Source organism: Thunnus maccoyii, chromosome 12 (assembly GCF_910596095.1).
Source record: "Thunnus maccoyii chromosome 12, fThuMac1.1, whole genome shotgun sequence".
Classification (NCBI taxonomy): Eukaryota; Metazoa; Chordata; class Actinopteri; order Scombriformes; family Scombridae; genus Thunnus; species Thunnus maccoyii.
The window spans coordinates 13,586,148-13,610,115 of NC_056544.1; the positions used below are offsets into that span (position 1 = coordinate 13,586,148).

General features: G+C 40.5%; 2 protein-coding genes and 1 long non-coding RNA gene across 13 annotated transcripts; 1 reads left to right on the forward strand and 2 right to left on the reverse strand.

Moving 5' to 3' along the window:
• Positions 1-1,797: 1,797 nt before the first annotated feature.
• On the reverse strand, positions 1,798-2,309 carry LOC121908217. Its single transcript, XR_006099189.1, has 3 exons — positions 2,219-2,309; positions 2,077-2,118; positions 1,798-1,889 (listed from the first exon to the last, which is right to left on the reverse strand). It is a non-coding gene; the product is annotated as an uncharacterized LOC121908217 (long non-coding RNA).
• vwa5b2 (von Willebrand factor A domain containing 5B2) lies at positions 2,226-18,937 on the forward strand. Of its 10 annotated transcripts, XM_042428058.1 has the most exons (25): positions 2,226-2,400; positions 5,028-5,037; positions 5,273-6,124; positions 7,065-7,131; positions 7,548-7,759; positions 8,846-9,061; positions 9,878-10,103; positions 10,270-10,427; positions 10,648-10,779; positions 10,885-11,009; positions 11,143-11,319; positions 11,418-11,528; positions 12,255-12,457; positions 13,502-13,616; positions 13,811-13,996; positions 14,099-14,309; positions 14,397-14,734; positions 15,217-15,454; positions 15,547-15,891; positions 16,000-16,137; positions 16,304-16,432; positions 16,510-16,560; positions 17,007-17,118; positions 17,504-17,627; positions 17,712-18,937. In XM_042428058.1, exons 5-25 carry the CDS (start codon positions 7,621-7,623, stop codon positions 18,462-18,464), a joined length of 4,227 nt encoding a protein of 1,408 aa, XP_042283992.1. In that variant the 5' UTR covers positions 2,226-2,400; positions 5,028-5,037; positions 5,273-6,124; positions 7,065-7,131; positions 7,548-7,620; the 3' UTR covers positions 18,465-18,937. The 10 variants fall into 10 exon arrangements, with proteins under 10 accessions (XP_042283992.1, XP_042283990.1, XP_042283989.1 ...); XM_042428056.1 differs by having other exon boundaries at positions 2,226-5,638; positions 5,910-6,124; XM_042428055.1 differs by having other exon boundaries at positions 2,226-5,123.
• A 57-nt stretch (positions 18,938-18,994) lies between these two features.
• alg3 (ALG3 alpha-1,3- mannosyltransferase) lies at positions 18,995-23,965 on the reverse strand. 2 transcript variants are annotated; one of them, XM_042428061.1, is made up of 9 exons: positions 23,725-23,965; positions 22,537-22,636; positions 22,285-22,432; positions 21,587-21,747; positions 21,339-21,459; positions 21,014-21,219; positions 20,442-20,518; positions 20,109-20,253; positions 18,995-20,005 (listed from the first exon to the last, which is right to left on the reverse strand). In XM_042428061.1, the coding sequence occupies exons 1-9, from the start codon at positions 23,948-23,950 to the stop codon at positions 19,825-19,827; spliced, it is 1,365 nt and encodes a 454-aa protein (XP_042283995.1). In that variant the 5' UTR covers positions 23,951-23,965; the 3' UTR covers positions 18,995-19,824. The 2 variants fall into 2 exon arrangements, with proteins under 2 accessions (XP_042283995.1, XP_042283996.1); XM_042428062.1 differs by lacking the exons at positions 18,995-20,005; positions 20,109-20,253 and adding an exon at positions 20,264-20,294 and having other exon boundaries at positions 20,390-20,518.
• Between the last annotated feature and the right edge of the window lie 3 nt (positions 23,966-23,968).

Below are 23,968 nucleotides of genomic sequence, written 5' to 3' on the forward strand. Positions count from 1 at the left end.
ATGTTTTACCTTTCTATTCTTTTCCAATGGTGGCATCATTCACAATATTTAAGCATTTATGGTTAAATCTGAAACAATCAACTTGAAAATCCATTATGAATAGCCTAACCTAAGAAGCATAAATTAACTAATAATTGTTGATAACTCCTTTTTATTGGAAATGACATAGATATTGATCGTTATACTTCGGTAACCTATGCAGACACCATATGTTTGTGCTATATGTGTTTCTCCTTAACAAATTGAACTTTCCAGTGAATGCACCTGTCTTAAGAGCTCATCAGTTAACAGGTTAATAAATGCAAAAGTCTTTGTGGAACAAAGACTATCAGCAATCATGATGGGAAGCAAATGTCAGCTCATAACAGAAAAAAGGCAAGGCATTATTTCTCTAAAGAATAAATGATTCTTACAAAGAAACTTTCAAAAAATGTATTTACAAACCAGGCAGAACTCTATTCAGTGGTGAAGACAACATTTTTTCAGTTTACTCATGACTCAATATCCCTTATATTTACTCATTTTAGTTGTGACATCTACCCAATGATGGTTCTTGAGACTGAAAAATCATGAACATGAACCAGCAGTAAGTGAGACAAGTATATGGGAGTTTATTTATTCTGACCTCGACAAACACACACAAGTGTGCAAACATATTTTCTAGGGTTTATACAGAAACATTAAGTATGCCCAGTAAGTGGGAGGACTTTAAATAAGTGACACACGAGTGGCACATACCCAAAGTGATTTAGGTTTTTAGACTCAGATGACACTTAAATATTGGTTTCTTGATGTTTTTGTCCTACAGGTTTGTCCTACATTTTTTTAGCCACTGAAATATGAATTGTCTATCAGGTTATAACTGTTAAGTATAAAATTTCTTAGGAGAATAAGATTTGATGCTTGAACTATGGGTAAAATCTTTTCACAGCTCATGTGAGAAGTGTGCTTATGTTTTAAACAGCACTGATTGGACGAGCTGGGCTGCATAAATTAATGTAAATGCAAAATGATCTGTTGAACCATCTATAAGTGATTTACTATGGGGTGCACAGGCTTATCACTGGCTGGCAGCATGAGCAGGTTACATAAAGAAAACACACAATGGTCGGCACAAAATCACACCACAATGAGAACCTTAACAACAATCGTGTTGAATAACACCCAGGTATTGTGTTCAGTTATGAAACCATTTCTCCCATTGTCTCAGACAGAAAACAATTGAAATCTAGGTCAGTGGGGTACGCAAGGGAGAAGAGCTTCCCAACATTTCAGCACAGACAGACACTTGAACCCCCTGACAATAGTCAAGCAGAAGCAGCTCGTCTGCACAGGCCTATATTGGGTCATTGTTAGTCATGTTGTTAATTAGATCTATTATGACCTACACAATCACATTAACTGCCATTAAATGCATATTAACCACCAACTGTTTAATAATGAAATATCAAATTTACCTAAATGGATTGATAATGATGATGTGATTGATGTCTTTATGTGGAAACACAGCTCAGATAAAATCCTTTCCTGATTATAAATGAACAAAGCCCTTTTGTCTTGGTATAAAAAGTAATATTTTTATGAATAAAAGCAGTTGGTGCTAAGTTTGAGGGAAAAGACTGCCCTCAATCTTCTGAATAAATCTGATGACAACTCTGTCCATCCTTTTGCTGTTTCAGAGTGTTAGATGAATTGGAGCCACTGCGCATCAATGTGCCATACCTGCAGGGAAGAGGGTCAGGCTCAAATGTGGCTCTCTACTCACGCCCGTTCACTTAATCAACAACACCCTCTTTGTGTTGCATCAGACTCTCTCCTTAATCCTTCCTCAGTCTCAACATGCTGTAACGCTTTCCAGCAGGCCTCTGCTGGTGAAGACAGCCTCACTCCTGCATTTAAACCCACAGTGAACACAAATAGAATAACACAACCATTCATGTCTAATTTTGTACAGTAGAGCTGCACAATTACATATAATCCTGTAGAAAGATATGTATTGCAATGGTAGTGCTGCTTGCACTTGTCCAGCTTCCATGTGCAACCCGCTTAACAAACCCTTCAACTGCAAATACTGACCAGCTCCAAGTCCTCCATTAGATGTACTGAGTGTGGGGCAACCTGAGAGGTAAAGGCTAAGGTGAGTAGAATAATAGAAAAAAGTGTGTAAAATGTAAACTAAGATGCAATTCAATGTAATTACAGAATTACATCATCTAACCTTTACAGCCAAGTTGGCAATGAAATGTTTTTAAAGCTGCCAAAAACAGCAAATACACTTCAGATGTCACTCTGTTCCAACAAAGGTATTTGCAGATTGGTTTTGTGAAACAGTTGAAAATAGCCTCTCTTGGGACCAGCAGACAGCTGAGAGGGGAGAAAAGAAAGAAGAAACTAAATCAGGTGAGTCCAACCTGCTGCTGATATGAGAAGACTGACATCTAGTGTCAGAATATTGAAACTTCTTTTAATAGAACTGTTGTCCGATCTGGTAGAGTCTCCTGAATACAACCATGGTAGAGACTTTCCTCTGCACTGTTCTGAGCCTACATTACCTTTTGAATGCATCAGTGTTTGAAGGAGTAACATGGACATGATAGGGCTGACCAAGGTCACACCTTTGGTTACTCTCACACGCACAACATGATGTGCTCAAGCTTTCAAACTGTCTGAATTGCTCTCAGGCCATATCTGGAGCAAGTATAGACATGTTTTGTATTGCTTAAATCAGGTGTGTTAGCTAATTTAACAAGCTAGGTTTTGGTGGGGACTTGCTAAGTAATGCTAAGTAGCTCAGCTAGTTAGCTAACAGCTAGTTAACCTGAGTCACAGTTTATTGTAAGAACAACGTTGGGATTACTTACTTGCTAGGTAAAAGTATTAGCTTTACTGATACCTGGTCTGGTCTATGTGCTCCCATTAGTTTCCCTCCAATGGTTAAGCTACCTTCTTTGCTAGCAGCAACTTTTAGTAACGTTGCAGTTGTAGCAACAAAACTATGCTGTCATAACCTTCAACAAAAATCTAATCAAACAACATGTATGTAACTTATTCTACTGAGTAGTATCTATTCAGAGCAAATCTTCAAGTGAAAAGGCTAACCTACAGTATGTTTAGGCAAATATTGAAGCTTGTAGTTTACCTTTACCAAATAATCTGTTTAAATAACGATAGCGCTAATTTAAAATGTGCTCATGCCACCCACTAAAGCACAGTTATAGATTCACAATGGTTTAAAAACTGTAGTATCATCGAAGTTGTTAATTTAAGCAGTCTTGAGTAAATTTCACACTCACCAGTCTCAAAGAATCATTCAGACAATTAAAACAAAAAATGTCAAGTCTGATGATAGGAGTTGAAATTTGATGCACATTAAGTTTACACACACACATTAAGTTCAGTCTCTGTCAGGTGACCTTTTACTTTCATTATTCATAGTCACAGGATTTTTAAAGACAAATATTTAATAACAAAAATTATTAACCAAGTAGAGTGGAGCATGACTTGAATGTGAAATTATTTGGACGCAAAATATCGAGAACATTAAGTAGAAAAATGGTGAACAAGATCATGTTGCTGTAGCAGGCAGAAAAAGATTAGAAAGGCCACATGGAGGCAGTATGGGACACTATCCATCCATTACATGTGGGCACACACACAGGTATGGGGAAACTACTTTAAAACTGCAGTTTACCAAACTACCAGCCACTTCACAATGAAAAGTAGTTAAACTACATCTTAACTACCCAAAAAATTTAGCTTTTCAAACTAAAACCACTTTCAAAAAGTAGTTCAAGTACATCCAAACTGAATCACGGGAAATTATCACAATCTGAGTCTGGAACCTCAAATTGTTACATGGAGGTACAACTGAACTGACACTGAGTAAAGTGTAGGTGTGTTTGATTTAGGGACTAGGGCAGGCCAGTCCTCAGTTAAGCAGCCAGAGGATGTGTTTTAAGGAGAGGATAGGGAGCAATTGTTGAGGTGGAATCAGGAAAATGCTAAATTTCTAGGGAAATTTATAGTATTCAATCGCAGACATCTTGGTTGCAAACCATAGGTGATTTTAATCAAAAAGCAGGTGATAGTCATTAAATGACAATGGTGGCCAATGAGCTGTGGCATTGTGCCATATTGTATTGCAAAAAACGTTATGAGAATACTATGAATATGTAGTTTATATTTAACTACCTTAAGTACATGAGCCAAAGTAGTTAACTACTGAAAAAACTATTGAGATTTGAATGTAGTTAAACTACCACCCAACTATTGCAAATTCTAGTTGAACTACTTAAGTACATGTAGTTAACTGCTCCTCAATACACACAGCAAGAGAGTGACAGTGAAGATTTTAGTGATATACCCATAGCTGTCATTTCACAAATCAAAATATGGGAGCTTGATTTGTCTATTGTATGTGTTTGCTTGATTTTAACTTGCACCGCTTACTTATACTAAATCAATCCAAAGTGCAAAAAATACAATTGTGCTGTAAGAAGAATGATGGATTGCTGTCGGCACATGAACATCAAAACAAACAGTGCTTCCAATCTGAAATATCAAAAGGAAATATTCTGACCCTTGCTGCCCCTTTCTCTCTTCATCTGACTTTTTCTGTCTCACAAGTACTCACACACACACACACACACACACACACACACACACACACACACACTCACACACCTGCAAGCCTTCTGCCAAATAACAATGAAAGCATTCAATAAACAAAGATAAGCTGTCCTTGGTTCTTACTGGCCCTTGTTATGCATTATACTGTTTAATTAAAAAGGTAACTTGATATTCAGTTCAAAAGAAATGTTATAATTATTTTTTGCCCTCTTGGCCAAGGCAATTATTTCATTACTCATCACTGATTATTATAACCTGGTCAAAATAAGTCTGTTACCTCTTTTTATGTGTTAGATAGCAAAAATACCATTGATGTCAAATGTTCCTTTCATTCTGTGGCTCTCTATACTTATTGAGTGAATTACTGAGCTTTTTCACCTTAACTCATTCATTTACAGGATTTCTCATGTAAGTAGATATGGGAAAATTAAGTGGTGATAACATACTTTGTGGATCATTCATTAGTCTTATATTTAGTGAACAACACAAGAAAGGTAAGTACTGCATAAAGTGAAATAATCAAATAATATATATAAAATCAACACACAAAATGTCTCATTACCTCCTTATGCCATTCAGTATATTCTCATTATTTTCTTTATAAAATGTGTTTTACTGTTTTTTCTTTCTTTCAAATGTGTAGCCAGTGATAGCCAGTGATAATTGGACCCATTACTGTAAAATGGAGAAGAGAAGACAAAAAAACTGCTGCTTCTTTGGTCTCACCTACCCACGCCTGCTGCTGCTGCTGTCTGACCGACCTGTTGAGAGAGGCAAAGCACATCTACCCCCCTCCCTCCTTCCTTTCTCTGGCCGAGCCATTAGCCATGAATTATGGTGCTGCTACCATCACGGCCAATTGTCTGGATGAAAAGCAGACTCTGCCTCACTTACCGTTGTGTGTTAGCTTGTGCCTGAACAGCAGGTACACGATCATAGTTTCTGATCAGCTCTGTGGTTTAGGTCAGAGCAGGTAAGCAGATGACATTTCAATCAACAGAGAATGTAGGTAAGTGCAGAGCTGCACGCAGTGAGGCTTTGGGGTCTACTGAAAGGGATATTTGAATTCTTACATACCAGTTGCCTCATACTGGAAATTGATTTCATGTAGTTACTCTAGATTATGGTTGGAGATATGTCTTAAGGTAGTTCATACAAGAACCGACCAAACAATCTGTTTGTACATGCAGATTATTTTTATCCTGTTGTTTTATACCATATTTCTAAAGTCATATTCAGACATATGACTGTACTCTGTGAAATGATTGTTTTCCTTATAGGGCAACTGGTGGATTTGTGGAAAGAGAGAGAAAGACACAGAGAGAGAGAGAGAGAGAGAGGGGGAGAGAGAGAGGGAGAGAGGAGAGAGCAGGATCTTATACCAGGAAAACTCCTACCGCTGTATCACTGGGAAACCTGCGAACAGATGTGATGGTGGAGTGATGCAGAGCCTGGACACAGAGGCAAATTATCAGACACTGCACTGAACAGTACAGTAAGTGTTCCTGGATGATTATTTTGCTTGTTATCTGCAGCTTGTAACTGACAAAATGGGACTGCAGTGTTGCCCAGAGCTAACTCTTGGCCAGCTATGCTACTGCAAACACCCAGACAGAATAATTAAACCTCACAGAATGAATGCACTTGTAAGATTTGAGTTTACTTTTAATTTTTTTGCTATGACAACTTTGCCATTTACAGTAACAAAATGTATCATTGACTGTATTTTTTTCTATATATAAATTGACTATTTTTTGCATTTTCAGGGAGAACTTTCCAAGGTTGATGTGTGTATGTGTACTGTTTTCATTCTGTACTGAGTGTTAATATACTGTAATTAAGAGCACGCACACAGATGCACATGCACTTGAATGAGAAAGTGTGTCCAAACTTTTGACTGGTATTGCACATGACACACAACTCTGAATTTTAAAGAAGTAATTATCTATGCAGCACATCTCTTCTCTCACACTATTAAAAATCAACAGACAGTCTCTCAAGCTTATTAATCAGCATTGCCACAGTTGTGAGTCTCAGCAGTCTACAGAGGGGCGCAATGTTGTACTTTTCCTTTTGTGTGTATTCTGACAGCGCCAGTTTGCCCTACTTTGACAAACCAGGCATTTATTTGCCTGTTATGAGCTGAGAGCACAGTAGCCAGATGGAGGCTGTTGATCTTTTTAGAACAGTAGATGTGAAAAGACCATTAGCTGGATCACAGCAAACACACAGACGCGCGCGTGTGTGTACACAAACTTGCATGCGTACATACACACACACAAATTTGTGCAGTCTACCAAGCTGTGATCTGCACACTGGCCCCTGCACCTGCTGCACTTAAAGTTATTAAGTGGTAGAATTATTGCTTGAGTTACATGGAAACTCTGAGAGAAATTGTATGATTAGTTAACAAGTTTCTGTTGTCCTATAAATAGAAGAGTCTACCACCCTGCTACTGTCAGCGAAGAGTGCAGCTCAGTGAGAGAAAGTATGACAGCAGTTGTAAGTCCATGTAGATTTGCATACAGATTGGCCACTGATAGCATATGCAAGACATGATGCATAGAGTAGTAAGTGTGTACCTGCAGTGTTAATGATTGACCAAGCCTCTTACACTCAAACTATCACAGTTGGTTGCTAAGAGCCTGAGGAGAAGTGATAGCTTAGTTACATGTCCAAGAGCTAATACTGTATGTACATGCTAATAGGTACCAGGCAGGCATATATACATAAAATGTGTGAAACCAATAAGCAGTTTAGATGCTTTTAATCAATGCAGCAAAATATCTGGTCTGAATTAATCAAGTTTGCTTGTTTGGCATAACACTTGATTTGCAAAGATCATTGTTATTGCGCACTGAATGGAAAATGAGAGAATTAAAATGCACACTCACATATTCCCCTTCCTGTCTGCTCAGACCATTTCACTGGTCTGTTTACCTGTGTTCTCATGCAACCAGCAGAGTAGAGGCTTGTTGGTGCCCTAAAAAGATGGTGGGACTGAGAAACCGCTCTACATGGGAACCATTGCTACTCAAGGCCTCCTGCATCAAATCCTGTGCTAATGGCTGCTCCCTGGGCATCACTGCACACCTTACCTATGCCAACGCAGACATAGAGTCTGTTGAAGGTGAGTGGAGGGTGCACAGGGGATACATTCTTGTAAGACCTGTAAATTTCTAGAAACTGCATTCAGATTCAGTTTAGAAAGCTTTGACTAATACCAAAGTAAAATTTATTGTAACAGGGCAGGCTAGAAAAATGACTTGACAAAACAGTGGTCTGCATCAAATGTGACTGTAATAATTTCATCAGCCAGCTCATTATTATCTGAAAGGATGGCAGTTGTTCAGCAAAAAAGGCTAATGAAATTCAGCAAAACAAATTTATTCAATTTAAATTCACCACTATAAAATCTTGTCATGTCAAGCAATTGATATCTGAGAGGCTGTTATTTAATGTAGGCTAAGCTAGTAACCTCATAATCACTCTTTTGTGGAACTGGTCACAAACAGCAGACGTGTTACTGGACATGAAGGGTCACAAGTAGACATTACTTCATTTAATGGGTAACAAGCATTTTTTTTCTGTGAGGTCTGAACTATGACATGTTTAGAGATACAAAGACAGTAGTAAATATTTAAAAAATAGAACAATAATATTCAGTACCAAGAAGAGAATTCAATTTGGGATAAAGTTTATCTAAAACTGATGATTAGTTGAAAGATTCAGATTCAGATTTAATAATCCACACACATATTAATCCTGAATAAAGCTTTTGATTTAGGATGGATTTAAGTATGTTGAGGGTGACTTGGATATTGCAGAATTTGCCTTCTTTGGGGAATCAGCTTTTTTCATTCAAGAGACAAAAGTCAGGGACGATTGGTATTTTTTCTTTGCTTTGAAGGAATGAGAATGACAATAGTGTTTATTAAAACAAGCACAGTGAGTACTCTATCATACTATAGGCACAAGAAGAAAGGTGCAAGAGCTAAAATCAATCATAAAGGGCATTTAGCTCATGAAGATTAATAGCAAGGGAAATGCACCAGTGATTAAAATAGTAAAAACCTAAATAAACCCTTAAGACAATTATCATGCTTACAATATATCTGCCGCGCTTTGAAATACTGTTGTAGTTACAAGTCGTGTAGTTTCATTGCTTTCTTGTTTGACACAAAAGTATTTCAAAATCTTGTATTCTTTTTTCCAGGTGTGTTTGTGTACCCTCTGGGGGAGAAGGAGGTTGTGGTGGGCTTTGAGGCTGTGATCGCGGGCCGGCTGGTGGGGGTGCAGATCCAGAGCCGAGGGAAGCTGCAGGACTGCTGTTTGGATTGCTGCGCGGGATCTGGTCTTGAAGGCTACTGTGGGAATGGCCGGGAGTGGGGCTGCTGTGGGAGCTCCAACATGGACATGCAATGCACCAATGGTGAGTGGCGGAGGGGAGAGGAATGCGGTGAGGGAGAAGATCTGATGTTAATGTGCATATATATCTATTTGACATGATTTCATAACGTTAACAAGTAAGACATTAGATATGCATTTATGTTGAGCCATCACATTACACATGCTTTTGGGGCTACACATTATCATCAATCAGCCTTCTAATAAATAAGCCCAACAGTAAATGAGCAGTCATGAACTTAATTTACTTACAGATAAAGCTACTCTGTTCTGCAGACACTCTAGATTTACAAAACCCAGACCTGATGAGGACTATCTGAACATCAACAAATGTATCAAGCTCTATATATTAATGAAATACTTACTTGAAATGCCCATAAAACATGATACAATTATCTCTTAGCTCAGAAAATAAATTGGGTAAGACTGAAGAGAAAAATTGTCATTTGTACTGTATCATTTCATCCACTGAGGACTGTTGTCTGCTGTTGTAATGATCTGGTCTCAACATGAATACAAATATAGCTACAGTATGTCCCTTCTCTGTCCTGTTTTAGCTTCACTGAGGATAGAAAGGACAGACAACAGAGGCAAATAGATTTGGCTGCCTGCCTAATGGTGAAATGGCGTTCACTTAGTACAAACATAAATCAACCTGAAGTGCATAGTATTTTATTGGAAACGGTGGTATCATGAACATGGAATAATTTCCCTACTGCAGCCTACACCACACAAATTTAGGGATTTCTTTTACAGTCTTTGGTTATTTATAATTTAAGGAAAGTGTGATTAACCTTTTGTCTGTTTTAACATGTGAGTACCTGCTGTATTTTATCTCCAGGGCATCTAATCCTGGATGAAGACCTGGAAAGAACTACCTTCATCGTGGGCACAGGGGTCATTGGCCCCATGGATATAGTTTCTGTTATCATAAGCACCACACTTGAACTCCCCACGTTAGAAAACGGAGCAATCCGCATCGTCTACCCAACATTGCTTACCCCGATTGTCACAGGCCAGATGCCAGTGAGCAGGAGTGAAAATGGGGGGAAATCAGAAGAGATTGGGTACACCACAATATTTATGTCACAACTAAGTAAAAATACTTTGAAATGCTTTATCTGACATTGTACATTTCACAAAATGTATATAATCTAGACTAATCACTGCTTGTTCAACATGTATTAACAGTATCTGGTTTTCTCAAATAACCTACATTGCTATCCTCCTCAGACCAACCAGCTGTTTTGGTGCAACCTCAGGAAAACAAGACCGGGTCCTAGATTCTGAGCAGCAGTGTGCCCATGCCATCTTCACCAATCCAGCTGCCAACTTAGCACCCTATGAACTCAACTTCCAGCTGCTGGTCAGAGGGGCCTGCCTACTGGCCGGTACTTCCTCTCCTCTCAAATCATTTTGATTCACTGGTTCTTGACTCAGCCATTTGTGAAATATTGAAAGTAAAATATGTGTGGGCAATTTCATCAGAAAACAGAGAGGGCCTGAATCCAAACACAGCCAGACCACCAAATCCAAAGGGGGAGTCAACAGGAGGAAGTAATCTCCTGTCCTTTTTTCCATTTTATTATCTTATCCTAAATCAATTCTCAGGACTGGAGAGCCCCACTCATGCCCTGAGGGCAGATGCAGACCCGAGCGCCCAAAGTGCCTCTGCCACCTATATCACCTTGGCTCAGGAGCATCCATATGACAGACACATAGAGATCATTCTGCACCTCAGTGGTGAGCAATTTAAAAGCTGTCTCCCAAAATATTCTTCCTGCCTTGTTTTGTTTGTTATTTTTCAGATTTTTGACTGTGACTTCCATTCACACAACTCTGTCACAGAACCTCACAGCCCATTGGTCATTATAGAGAGAGGCAGGCTCTCCTTCAGCCAATATGAACAGCTGATCTGTTCCCGCCGTGATTTCATTCGCTGCACCCGCAAAGATTCTGAACCTGAGAGGAAGGTCAGTGAATCGCCACACTGCTTTACTACCTCTATTTGCCTTTGATATCTCATTCTCTTTGATATGTATTTGTCCTAACCCTGTTACTGCATGTAATAAAAGCTAACATGCCGATGTTCCACTTGGCCTGCAGCTGGAGTTTGTGAGGAAGCGGTACCACAAGGACATTCTGAGTAGCCCCGTCTTGATGCTGAACTTTTGTCCTGACTTGCTGTGTGAACCTCTGGAGCTGAACAAAGCCACCAGAGAGCTGCTGTTCCTTGTTGACCGTAGTGGCAGTATGAGTGGAACCAACATCCGTCGTGTAAAGGTGAGCTGCACAGAAAAAAAAACATACCAATGAAGAGGAGGTTAGTGTACATATATGGGACTGTAATTTTGTGCATTGATGTTGCTTTCTTCTTACAGGACGCCATGGTGGTAGCATTGAAGAGTCTCCCTTCTGGCACCATGCTCAACATTGTTGGCTTTGGCACCACCATCAAGCCCCTGTTCACCTCCAGCAAGCTCTGCACTGATGTTGGTTTCACACATAATTTGAATCTGCATTTATTTAGAGAGATTCCAGCGAAAGAAATTATATATTATATACCAGTAAAAGAGAATACATCGAACATTTGGATCATGTTTCCTGAAAGCAGATGTTTGTCAACCATGTAGGACAGTCTGTTCTAGTTTGTCTGTTCTCTGTCCATCTCTAATCAGGCAATAGGTCAGTTCCTTGGGTTGCCTTAGTAGCGGAGTATCAGGTTTTATCCAGACCAGGGGCTGCAAGGACAAACAGCCTTTGCACACCACTCCTGACCATATGGTGACCTTTCATGCATTTTCAGTAAGGCAGGAGATGTCCCTCCATCACCTCTCTCGTCAGGCATGTTTGTCCACAGTGTGATTTGAGGTGGTTTTAAGGCAGGTGCTAATGTGTGTGTATGTTTGCTCTCTCTTTATTAGAGAAGGTCCGATTCAATTCTTTCCTGCCCTTGCAGGGTAATTGGGGCATCTGATATCAAACAGTGAATTTATCCTGACAACATAGATGATGTTTGCACAGGCAACGTCATGGACAGGTGTTGTTTTCTGATTTTTGCTTCTAATGTTCTAATCTTTGTAGTAGATCTGATAGCATCTCTCTCTCTCTCTCTCTCTCTCTCTCTCTCTCTCCCTCTCTCTCTCTCTCTCCCTCTCTCTCTCTCTCTCTCCCTATATATATATATATATATATATATATATATATATATACTGTAGGTCACTCTAATGCAGGCATATGAGTATGTCCAGAGGATGAGAGCTGACATGCGAGGCACCAACCTACTAGGAGCACTGTCCTGGGTGTACCAACAGCCTATGCAGCGCTCATATCCTCGCCAGGTCTTCATTGTCACTGACGGATCCATCACCAATGTGGCTAAAGTGCTGGAGCTGGTCCGCAGAAACACATGTGCTGGCAGGTACAGAGACTAAGCTGTCTATTAGAAATATAAGTGTTCTACACAGAGGTGCCAGTAGGATGTCCAATATGAGGCAAAGACACACAAAATGGATAGTCTATTCATTTTAACAACAAAGATTTATTCTATAACTGACATGTGATAGGAAACATGGGAAGCATCACTGTTGGAGACAAGGAAGCAGCCATCTTGTAGAACTGAGACCAAAGCACTGTGAAAGACAGAAAAGAAAGGGCTGAGGTAATTTTCAGCCCCGCCCAGTAATCCCGTTAAGTGCTCTCCTCTGCAATAAGAGTCACGCCCCTCTGGTTTTCCCAAGGCCCTTCAGCAATGCACAATAACTCCATTTATCCCTCATCAGTATTCTCCTGTTGGACTGACTTTCTCCACTGTGATTTGGCTGTCCCTGCACAAACTATCTACATGGTTGTTGTTTCTTTGTCACTCATGTCATTCATCTAATTTAACGTATTATGTATTATGTAAATTACATTGCAAACTGACTACAATCTCTATCCGTAGCACCAAAAATAGGGTTTATTGTCTTGTTTTTATATCATTATAGTTTTCTGTCTTCTTATTTATGTAGCGCTAACAGTATTTAGTCATTCAGAAAGATCTGCTGTTTTTAGAGACAACACTCAAGATCTCAGCCTTTTTAATTATTCTGTCCCCTGCTCTTTTCAAACTCTCAATTAGCCAAATAGCTTGTGATCCCTCTGAGCGCCCAAATAACAGTTCTGTCTGTGTGATGACTCCAAATTTTCTCTCCTGGGACACAAGAAAGTCTATGTATGCCATTATGTTTCACAAAGAGATGCTTGTTGTAAATCTGAGATGTTGCAAATGACTGGTGCTTGATTTGCTCAGATAGTAAAACCAAATGACAGAAAAACACACACTGTACAGTATGTATAGTGCAAAGCATCAAGGACCACTCAGTAATAGAAGATGAAAGATAATTCTCACATGATAATTGAGGTATAATACCTTGATTTTCTCAGGGGATGTGATGAAAATGTAACATGTCTATCACCTCTGCAGATGCTTTGGCCTGGGCCTGGGTCCCCGAGCCTGCAGGAGACTCCTGCAGGGCGTTGCCAAACTGACAGGAGGTACTACAGAGTTCTTGGATGATGAGGAGAGACTCCAGCCCAAGGTCTACAGCACTACAGCAATGCCACCTATTGGAGAACATAATATTTGCAGAATAATTATAGGCATAATCTGACTTTGAATGATGAAAACATAAAGCATTTGACTTTTTGCATGTCACTAGCCACTAGTCCTTTGTAAAACAATACATTATAAAGCCTTTAATTTGAAAATATTGTGATTAATCTAACTCCTCAGTTAATCAAGTCCCTGAAAAAGGCCTTTGAACCTGTGCTGACTGATGTACGGATTGACTGGTACCTGCCCGAAAACATGGAGGCTCTGCTTTCACCCAACGAAATCCCTCCACTCTACCCTGGAAATCGCCTCATTGGATATTGTACTCTGTATGATATGACAAATTTCAAAGCCAAAAAGACAGAGGTATACTTCAGTGCATTCATTAAGTAAACCTCTGCTTGTGTCTGCAGAGGAAAATAAATCTAACTTTCATATATATTTTTTTACATTTTATTTTTGTCTCAGGGACGGGGCTATAAAGGTGTACATCGTGGCTCCACGGGTTCAGATTTTTGCCAGTCAAATGATGAGCTTTCACCACCTCCTGCCTCTGAGCTAATGCCGGTGGTGACATGTGCAGATGGTGCTGACTTGGAGGAGGCACTGAGGGAGATCTCCCGAGAAATCTCCTCTGAGTTCTCCTGTGCCAGAGACACAGACCCTGGCACCAGCCCAGGTCAGTCAGACATTAATGGAAAACTTACATTAGCCTCCTGAACCCCTCATGTCACAGTGATTAACACTTGGTGTTTGTCCACTCTAGGTGTGGAGCTAGACTGGTCCAGTGATGTGAGGAGGAGGATCCAGGAGAGCTCTTACATCCAGGAGCAGTACGTCCTCACTCGCTGCTCCCTCAGTTGTGAGCGGAGTCTACAAACACAGTCCCACTCGCACATACACGCCTCGTCCAACTCTGACTCTGCAGACAGGGCCTTTCTGCCTGACCCGCACTCCTCTGGTTCAGTGCTGGATACAGGATCTTTACCCCAAGGCCTTGAGAAGATGCCCCTTCCAGAACAGAGATCATCCCTGTCTCGCTGGGCAGACTCAGCATGGCAGCAAAACCTCTCAGCTGAAGCCCCTGGTAATGGGGTGAAAAAGGTAATGGTAACATTCCTACATTCCTGCAGATGACTGACAGACTGCTATAACATGACATGAAAAGATGTCCCCTAGCACAGCTACAATAGTTTCATAGCAAAAAATGTTTTCATCAGTCTGTTTTTCTCTTTCCACTACTTTGTGACAAGTTTCAACAATCATACCGGGAGAAATCTATTGTAGAAAAATGAAAGATACCAATTTGTCCACAAATAGACAAGAATATAAGACATATTGGTTTTTCTGAGAAAGGGGTGCAACCTCTAGCTGTCTTGCTCTTACTGGACTATAAGTATTGAGGGTTGTTGAAAAGTGTTCTGAAACCATACCTGATGAGCCAGGTTAAGGGTACACTGTGAAAGAAAATTTAAAAGTTCCTTAAAGAGTAACTCCTGGATATCACAAAATATGACAAATGTTCACAGATGTTGTTTGCTCTTTGTCTGCCTAGACTACCTTTTGTTTCCTTCTCATACAACCAGAATGGGCGTCTGGATGGAGGTGAGGAGTCTCGTAGGAGACAAAAAGCGCTGGCCCGTTCAACCATGGCAGCACGGAGTTTCTCTTCCCCCCAGGGCGAGCTGGAGATGCATCGCCTGAGAAGAGCTCTGGAGAGAGTCTCCTTCGACCAAGCACTGGGAGGAAGGCTGGATGAAAGCGATGGGGAGACGAAGCCCCCATCAAGAGGGACCCTGTCTTGCAGAAGCCTAACCGACTCCAGTGAGCTATAGTGTTGAGAAAAGCAGTACTATCTGTCCTTTTTTCCCCCTTCATCCAATATCTGCCCCTCTCTTTCTTAATCTGACCATCAGATGGACTCCTGTTCCCTGCCTCTCCACTGGATTGGGACAGCTTCACAGACCCAGAGTATCTCTTCACTGCCATTCCCCCTGAGAATGCCCCACCAGCTCAGTGCCGCTCCCTCATTCACGGCCTGCTGAGTGGCAGGCCTGTATCCTGGGAGGTCACTGTGGACCTGGAGCACCTTTGGATCCCTGAGGGCCAGGAGACAACAGTGGCTGAAGGATGTGGAGGAGGGGGGGAAGTTGGAGGAGGAGGAGGGGAATCATGGGAGGAGATCATTCACCAGCTGACTGCTCGCTCAGTTATAAGAGACTTTGAGAAAATGGCAGAGAAGGAGACTGATATTGGACATGGTGAGGTTTACCTGCTTCAAACATGATTGATTTAACAGTTATCTTAAGCAATATACATACTGTATACCTCTTACCATTTGCGTGATGTTTTTTTTGATGGTTTCTTAGGTTCAGCTAAGCGATACCGTATGAAGGCTATCCAGACCAGCAAGCATTGTAACATCATCTGTATGTACACGGCCTTCACTACTACTGACAGCAACACCAACAAAGGCTTGCCAGAGGGCATGGACGCCCAAAATACAGGTGTTCATAACATTGACCAACACCACACGTACTGTAGCATTCATAGTCAAAATTACATGGAAAAACACAGATTTGATTTCATATAAAGCATGGGTAAACTTATGTGGATCAGGTTACTTGAATACAACTTTTTCTGTATATATGCTGTGTGTATGTGTGTGTGTAGGGATACATTTGGGGAACAGGCGGAGCTCCCAGTCAGGTAGCCGCAGGCAGAGGACCTATTCTGTAGGTCTGGGCAGACGGCGCACAAGTAGAGACAGTGAAGAGATGGAGGACACCTGGAACTCTACAGGTAGACAGAATGAATAATGCCAACACCCATTTCTCTTGTCAAGACTTTAGGTCATCAACAATCTTTGTATCTCTCAGACAGAGATGACACTCCTGCCTCACCCTGTAGCCTTACATCCTGGGACTCTAGTAAGTACTGCTGTCAACTCGCTCAGTGAAAACACTCTAGTGTCAGTGTAGTCTCAAGGTTAGCAGCTTCTGACCAGACAGACGGTTCATAACTCAAGGTGAGTATGTATGGAAGGAGAAAAAAAGCAGAACTGCTCTCCTCTGACTTGATCATAAACAAAATCTGAGGTAGTTTTTAAAGGGTCTGTTCACCCAAATTACAAAAAAACCCAAACATAATTTCTTCCTCACCTCTATTGGTACTCTGAATAATCCACATAAAACACTTTCAATCATTTCTCTTCAAAAGCAGTTCCACTGAAAACTGTTTGCAGCGAGGTGTGTGACAAAAGTATTATTTTTTGTAATTTGGGTAAACTGAGGCTTTAAACAGTTAGGAAACCTCACTCAACCCTGTGCTGATGAAACAATACTGTTTGATGTTTTATTCCACACTGCTGTCTCAGGTATGGGGGGCAGCACTTACTCTGCTACAGTTCCAGCAATAACAGGCCCCGCATGCACTAGATCACAGCGATCTATAGAGAGCAAGTCGATGGAGAGCTTCTTTGGCACCAGGTGAGACTTACACATTAAAAGAATGTTCTCAGTCAAACATTACAGTCAAACAGTAAATTTGACATAATAATGTGAATAGCCAAAAACTTAAAACACATAACAGAAAAGGTCTTAAACCTTTAAGTGACTAAATAACCACTAAAAACCTGCAAAAAATGGGGGTCCTATTAGGCCATTGCAATGCCAATTAGCAGAATTAGTATGTGTCCGTCATACCCCAGTAGAATAGTTTCATTTTGTGTTCATCATTTTCAATACTGTTCCCCTGATTTATTATTTAATTTGAATAATTTTTTGTATGAAAAGCAATATTGGCACCAATTTGGCCTACACCCAGATATATATTTATTCAAATCCCCTCCAAAACCCTTTGAATATATTCCAGGTTCCCACTTGGCAGACTCAGGTCCTCTATTTCATCCGGAAAGCAGGTTCCTCTCAAGTCCCACTGTCTGTCTGCAGAGACTGAGAAACAACCTGAAACTGAAGCTCTAGACTACCTACCCCTGGTGAGCTGTGAAGACACTGGCAACATATGCTCTAATCTAGCAAGCATGCGTTAATTAATTCACATGTCCACGGTGTCTCCTCAGGTGCGCCTGCAGCTGGCGTCAGGAGCTTTTCTTCTGACAGAGATCTACTCCGACTGTGTCCAGATCTCCTTGGACCGCCTGAAGAGGGCTTCACCCTACAGCCTCCACCGCCGCAGCCTCAGTCCACCCTTCCGCTGCACATCTCCCAGCGCTCCAACTTTATCCTCCTCTGCCAAACCTCCCACTATTCACCATGTTACCTTTTCTCCTTCTTCCTGCTCTCTCGCCAAACCAACTGCACCTCCTTTTCACCACACTCCAGATGACACTCCCTTGATGCTGGAACCTAGGCTTCGCCGAAGGCACCTCTCTGACCGAGACCCCGTCACCTCACCCCCTGATCTCCCCAGCTCCGAGGAAGGTTCCCTGGAGCTATCTGTTGGCCACTCTCAGAGCCAGAGCCACGGCCAGGCTGATAGCGGTCGCGGATCAGAGACAGATGTATGTGAAAGCTCTTTGGCAGAGCCTGCTGACCTGCAGGGGAGCAGCCAGTTGGCTCAAGAGGACCTGGAGGGCTCAAGCTGGGCCACAGCTGTGGCTCTAGCCTGGCTCGAGCACCGTTGTGCTGGATACTTCATGGAGTGGGAGCTGGTGGCAGCAAAAGCAGACTTCTGGCTGCGCTGTCAGGAGCTGCCCGAGGGAGTGGACCTAGCAGGGCTGAAGGGAGCTGCCAGACAGCTGTTCCTGCTGCTGCGCCACTGGGATGAGAACATCAAACTAAACATGCTGTGCTATAACCCCAATAATATGTGAGACAATCATCTCTGAGGAAACTGAGCCAGATCTGATTAGCATATTGACTTGTTACTAATGATAGTGACTCCAAAGAAGCAACACCTTTACATGGAAAAGTAAATCCTGTATTTTATCTGCAGGGTCAACTAATACCATAACCCAGTGCCAAGTTCATTCTAATATTAAGTTGCACATTACAAAATCTTTGATCTAAGACTTTATATTTACGTGACAGGAATACCCTTTACATGACATAGACCAAGTGGCCTTTTATAATAAATATGTTTTATGCAATCACAAGAATGCCTTGACCAGCTGAATGGGCTTTTTGTAGTCTAGATTTTAGCTTGTAGCAAGTATTATGTCTTACTTTGCCAAATGTGTAATCACAGTCAGTGTCAAATAAGGATGATTTTGATGATTATTTGATAAACTAATGAAAAATTACTTTAAATAATGGAAATATTGTGCGGGAAAATAAACTATAATGTTGGAATTCAGCTATTTGTTGTGATATGCATGCAAGAAGAAGAAGAAACACATCAAGGTTAAGTGGCATCTGTTTAATATAAAACGTCACACGTTCGCAGTTTCAGTGAACTGCATATTTTTCACATTAAATCTACTTATGTGCTGATGAGTGGTGTGAGCCACTCAGAGGAGAACAGAGGATGAATCAATTACATAACAAACCGGACAGACAAGTAGCTATGATTGTCTACAGCTTAGTTTAACTCGTTTGTGGAAGAGAGTTTTGGCCTTGTACTGGAGAACACTGTATCTACTGTGGAAAGTGGAAATGCCACAAGCTTCTCTCCGATACATAATTAATCTAAAACTTTGGGATATTAAAGACATTCATCAATATACTGCTTTCTTAATGTAAAGTACATCATCATTTGTACGCCAGTGTATGACAGTTTTGGATAATATCAAGATATCGAACTAGGAGAACTTTGGCCAGATGAATCATGGGCAGAGTGCAGTTTTAACATAAGTAGAAATAAAGCCGATGTAACAAATTCTGTCAACACTGTATAACATTCACAATGTCCTCTCAGCACTGTACTCCACTCTTCCTATTATGTATTTGAAAACGAATGACCTGAGAATCCATATTTCCTTTCTCTTTTCATCTCTTCAACTGTAAGGGACATGCCATTTCATCATGTAGGTGTTCACCCACACGCTAGCTTCCTTCACTTTAAGCACTGAGCTGAGATGAGAAGCATCAAATGGCTCCTTTTATTCATTTAACAACAGTCTATCCCAGTGACCTCCCTCTGTGCCGGTGTTGTGGGGATCAAAGAGAGGAGGATGGAGGCTGTTTGGCAGCCGATTAGACCGAATACGATATACAGCCCACTCAGGCTGTGGCTCACTGGCGTTTGTCCTTGGCAGGTGCGTCTTTTTGTGTTTCAGCTGGCGCTGAAGGCAGGGGCGGAGCCAGCCACAAACAGAGGAGAATGATGAGGTGACAGACATGGAGGGCGGCTGAGCTGCTGTTAGTAGAGGGGTAGGTGTTCCATGAAAGCTCGATAAGACCAAGGATCAGAACCCTGAATACAAAGATAAAACAATACAGCATTAATATGTGATTGATCTGGTTTAAAACTAATTTAAAAGTGTAACTTTCAGTTTAGCACTCAGCTTTCCTCTTACCTGAGCAGGTGGGCCAGCTTTTTAACTCCCCCACTCCAGAGCAGGTAAGGCAGCGTGTGGAAGTACCAGACGTAAAATTGGTAGTGCAACGAACGACTGAAGCACATGCCAATGAAGTTAGAGGTAAACAGAATCAGCACAATCTGTGATTGTCCGTTAAGGTCTCACATGAAAGCCAGAGGATACCTGCAACATTATTCATTTACTCCCTGACAAATATCCTGCAGACATATTTAGCTAATTTATATTTGACACCAAGCAGTAACTATAACTGTTCAGACCTATGTCTGTTATCATCATCAGGGGATAGATTCAAGCGGATCAGAAGGATATGATCCACAGTGTTTTTCTGGGCAGGAATTTTCCTCTTGCTCGGTTCCTTGAGGATTTCAAGGATGTTTTCTCCAGGTCTAAAAATAGAAAAAAAATAGCCACATTTCATTTTTAAAAATCATTACTTCAAGCTAAATGACTAAAACGTAAACAACGTAGCACATGTTAACACTTTCCTTTGTGAAAACTGCTATTCATTACATATATAAATGTCCCTCGCATCACTTTTTGTGATTAAGCACTTCACTGGCTTAGTGCCAATTAAAATACTGATATAAATTATACTTGATGGGATGGTTGAGTGAAATTTGCCCTTTGCTCACTGATAAAGAGTACCTTGAAATTGTAGCAACAATTTATATAATAAGTACTTTTTGAATATCCACTTGCAACAGCCCAAGTTGTTGTTGTTACATTTCATCTAAATATCTGAAAATACTGCACCAGGGTCCATTATCTATCATGCGGTGTGGTAGAACAAAAACTGGCACAATTTCAACCGTAGATTTATTCCAGCTCATCGCCAACTATAATGTCAACAGCGACCTTAACACAGCCAAAGTCTGTCTCACCTCTTCCATCGGCGGAGGGCAAAGAGCAGCAGGGTGAGCAGGTGGGCTGACAGCAGGAGCAAGTGGAAGTAGCGGTTTAAGAAGAGCCATTCTGGTAGGAAGCGCCAGTTGACTGTCCACTTGAACATAAACTGACGTCCAAGATCAAAGGCCCGACTCACATAACCAATGGGATTCTCCAGGAGGAAAGGGAGACCCAGCAGAAGCTGTGATATCAAGACAGACGAATTTAGAGATGAAGCTTGGCAATACTGAACAATGCCCCAAAATATTTTTGTATGCCAGTAAAACCTGTGCCTGATTAAATGTTGTAGGGAATATTTACCTGTATGCCCGCACACAGAGAAAGTTTCGGGATTGTCCTGATGAGACCAAACTCAGACAGGAGGAGGAAAAGTAGCCCAGGTGCAAAAAGAAGCACGTTCATTTTCACAGACACTGCTAAACTGTCAGAGAGAGGAAGATTGAATTGTTATTTCATCATGTCACAGATAATTAATATGAACAGTGATATGGTATAAAGATTTACAAGAAACATTTGACATCAGCATACATATTCCAGTCAACACTTGCCTGTAAAGGCCACAGCCCAGTGTCCAGTATCCATCCATGAAGAGGTTGACAGCTGCAAACAGCAGCATCATGGCAACTGGATCATTAAAGAGACGCAACACAAAGATGGAGTGGATCCGATAGGAGGCACAACACACGAAGAAGAACACATAGGGAGGAACCTGGAAACATTACAGAGAAATTATGCTTCTTGAGATGTTAACAAGTCAATCACTACCAAACAGCATATTATGTACATAAATATATCTAAGTATATATATATATATATATATATATATATATATACACACACACACAAAATTATATTCAGGAGTCTCATGTGCATATATATTTTTCATTTACTTCACATTTTTCTTTTATATATTTTTAAATATTTAAAATATAGTAAACTATATGTATGTATATATATATATATATATATATATATATATATATATATATATAGTTTATAATGCTTTTTATGCAGTTTATCTCACTGTTACACATTTTTATATATTTGCTAATGTTGCTCATTACTATTTTATTATATGTACAGCTCTTTGAGACATACTTTGTGATATTGGGATATAATAAAGTTTGACTTTGACTTAACTAGCTACATGAGAACTAATAACAAAACTCTGCAGATTGGTGGTGTATTGTTGCTAATTTATAATGTTGTGTACTAAATGAGGCATCTCATACAACCACAAACTGACCTTCTTAGTGCGGTAGTATATTCTGAAGACCAACAGCAGTGTGATGAGGTAGAAAACAGCAAAAAGGTACTGGCCCAGAAGGATGTTCACCCCATGATTGGTGATGTAGTATAGAGCTGTGAAGATGTAGACAAAGCCAGCCGGATACCTGCAACAAAAAGGTACTAATTTATCCTGCAGTTCTTGCACTAAAAACTGTATGTAAGCACTGTATGGAGAGACCTACAGCAACTGCAGGCCTTTGAAACTCACACCAAAGGGCCTGTGTCTCCTTTAAGCTGGGTGTAATCATAGGTACCGTTGATGACTCCCTCCACTTCATCCATGTAGGCTTTCCAGTCTATCTCAGTGTCTGCAGTACAGGACATAAATAAATCATCGTGCATGGTGGGAAGTTACCTTGGAAATTTCACTCTCAGCACTGTTACTATTTTATTATCAATTTTAGAGCTGCAATGATTAGTCGATTAATCAATTAGCTGTCAACTATTTAATTGTAAACTATTTTGATAATCGATTAATCCTTTTGAGTCATTTTTATGAGAAAAAATCCAAATTCCAACTTTTTAAATGTGAGTATTTTCTGGTTTCTTTAGTCTTCTATGACAGTAAATTGAATATCTTTATGTTGTGGACAAACCAAGCCATTGCAACAATATTTTTCACCATTTTCTGACATTTTACTGACCAAATGATTAATTGATTAATTGATAAAATAATTAACACATTAATCTATAATGAAAATAATCGTCTGTTGCAGCTCTGATCAGCGTTCAAATCAGTCTCCTGATCATTTTCTATGCATGACAAGGAGAAAAGCCCATTACATATTCTCACAAAGTTGACAATGTTTTCATAAAACGAACTCTTAACACTCAAAACCCCCAAACTCAACTTTTTGTTGTGTTTTATGGATTTTCTCGTTTGTATATCGTCATCGTACCGTAACTTGAATCTTTGGGTTTTGGACGGTTGGCTGGACAAACAAACAAAGTTCAAAACTTCTCCTTGGACTTTTTTTCATCATCTTTCAGGATTTTATTGATTAATCGTATAAATAGACTAATTCATAGTGAAATTAAGATTAGTACCTGCTACAGCCCTGAATTAGATGGAGGATTAAAATAACCAATGACAGATTACATACAATGCCTGAAATAGTTTCGGTGATGTTATAGTGAGAAGTTACTATCCTGCCTCTGAAGATTTACAGTAACGTTAGTAAACATCTAACCTTTAGCTGCATAAAACATTAGGACTAACAGTTGCTGAAAATTATGAATGAACGAACGACTGTGTGTCATACAAGGGCAGTAAATTCCTTTGACAGGTGGCTGCCTAAATTAAGCGGGTTTGCTAACGCTAGCTATTTAGCGTTCAAAGGCGTTCAGAAAAATGATGAAGCACTGTAGCATGCTAACTAGCCACGCAGCTACTTACACGCTACTTTCTGTATGACCCACACATTGATCCCGATTTCCAGCAACCACAACACTGAAACGACCAGTAACGTGTATTCCGTCTTGAACAGGACCAAATGTTTGTCCTGCCACAGTGTATGAAGCGTCCCCCACAGAGGAGACGAGGGACCAGGAGGTTTTCTCCGCAACACTCCTCCTGCCATCTCTGCGGCGTCAGCGACGTGGAAAGAGGCCTCAACGGACATGCGCCGTTGTGTTTCGTC

Excerpts from the sequence above, each read along its gene's own strand:
- alg3 (XM_042428061.1), bottom strand. The coding sequence starts at position 23,950 with ATGTCCGTTGAGGCCTCTTTCCACGTCGCTGACGCCGCAGAGATGGCA. Across the intron at positions 22,637-23,724 it reads GGTCATACAGAAAGTAGCGT|ACACTGAGATAGACTGGAAA; the intron begins GTAAGTAGCTGC and ends CCTGTACTGCAG. Across the intron at positions 21,460-21,586 it reads CTGGGCTGTGGCCTTTACAG|TTTAGCAGTGTCTGTGAAAA; the intron begins GCAAGTGTTGAC and ends TCTCTCTGACAG.
- vwa5b2 (XM_042428050.1), top strand. The coding sequence starts at position 7,621 with ATGGTGGGACTGAGAAACCGCTCTACATGGGAACCATTGCTACTCAAG. Across the intron at positions 10,428-10,647 it reads AGGGGCCTGCCTACTGGCCG|GACTGGAGAGCCCCACTCAT; the intron begins GTACTTCCTCTC and ends ATCAATTCTCAG. Across the intron at positions 14,735-15,216 it reads CTGGTAATGGGGTGAAAAAG|AATGGGCGTCTGGATGGAGG; the intron begins GTAATGGTAACA and ends TCATACAACCAG.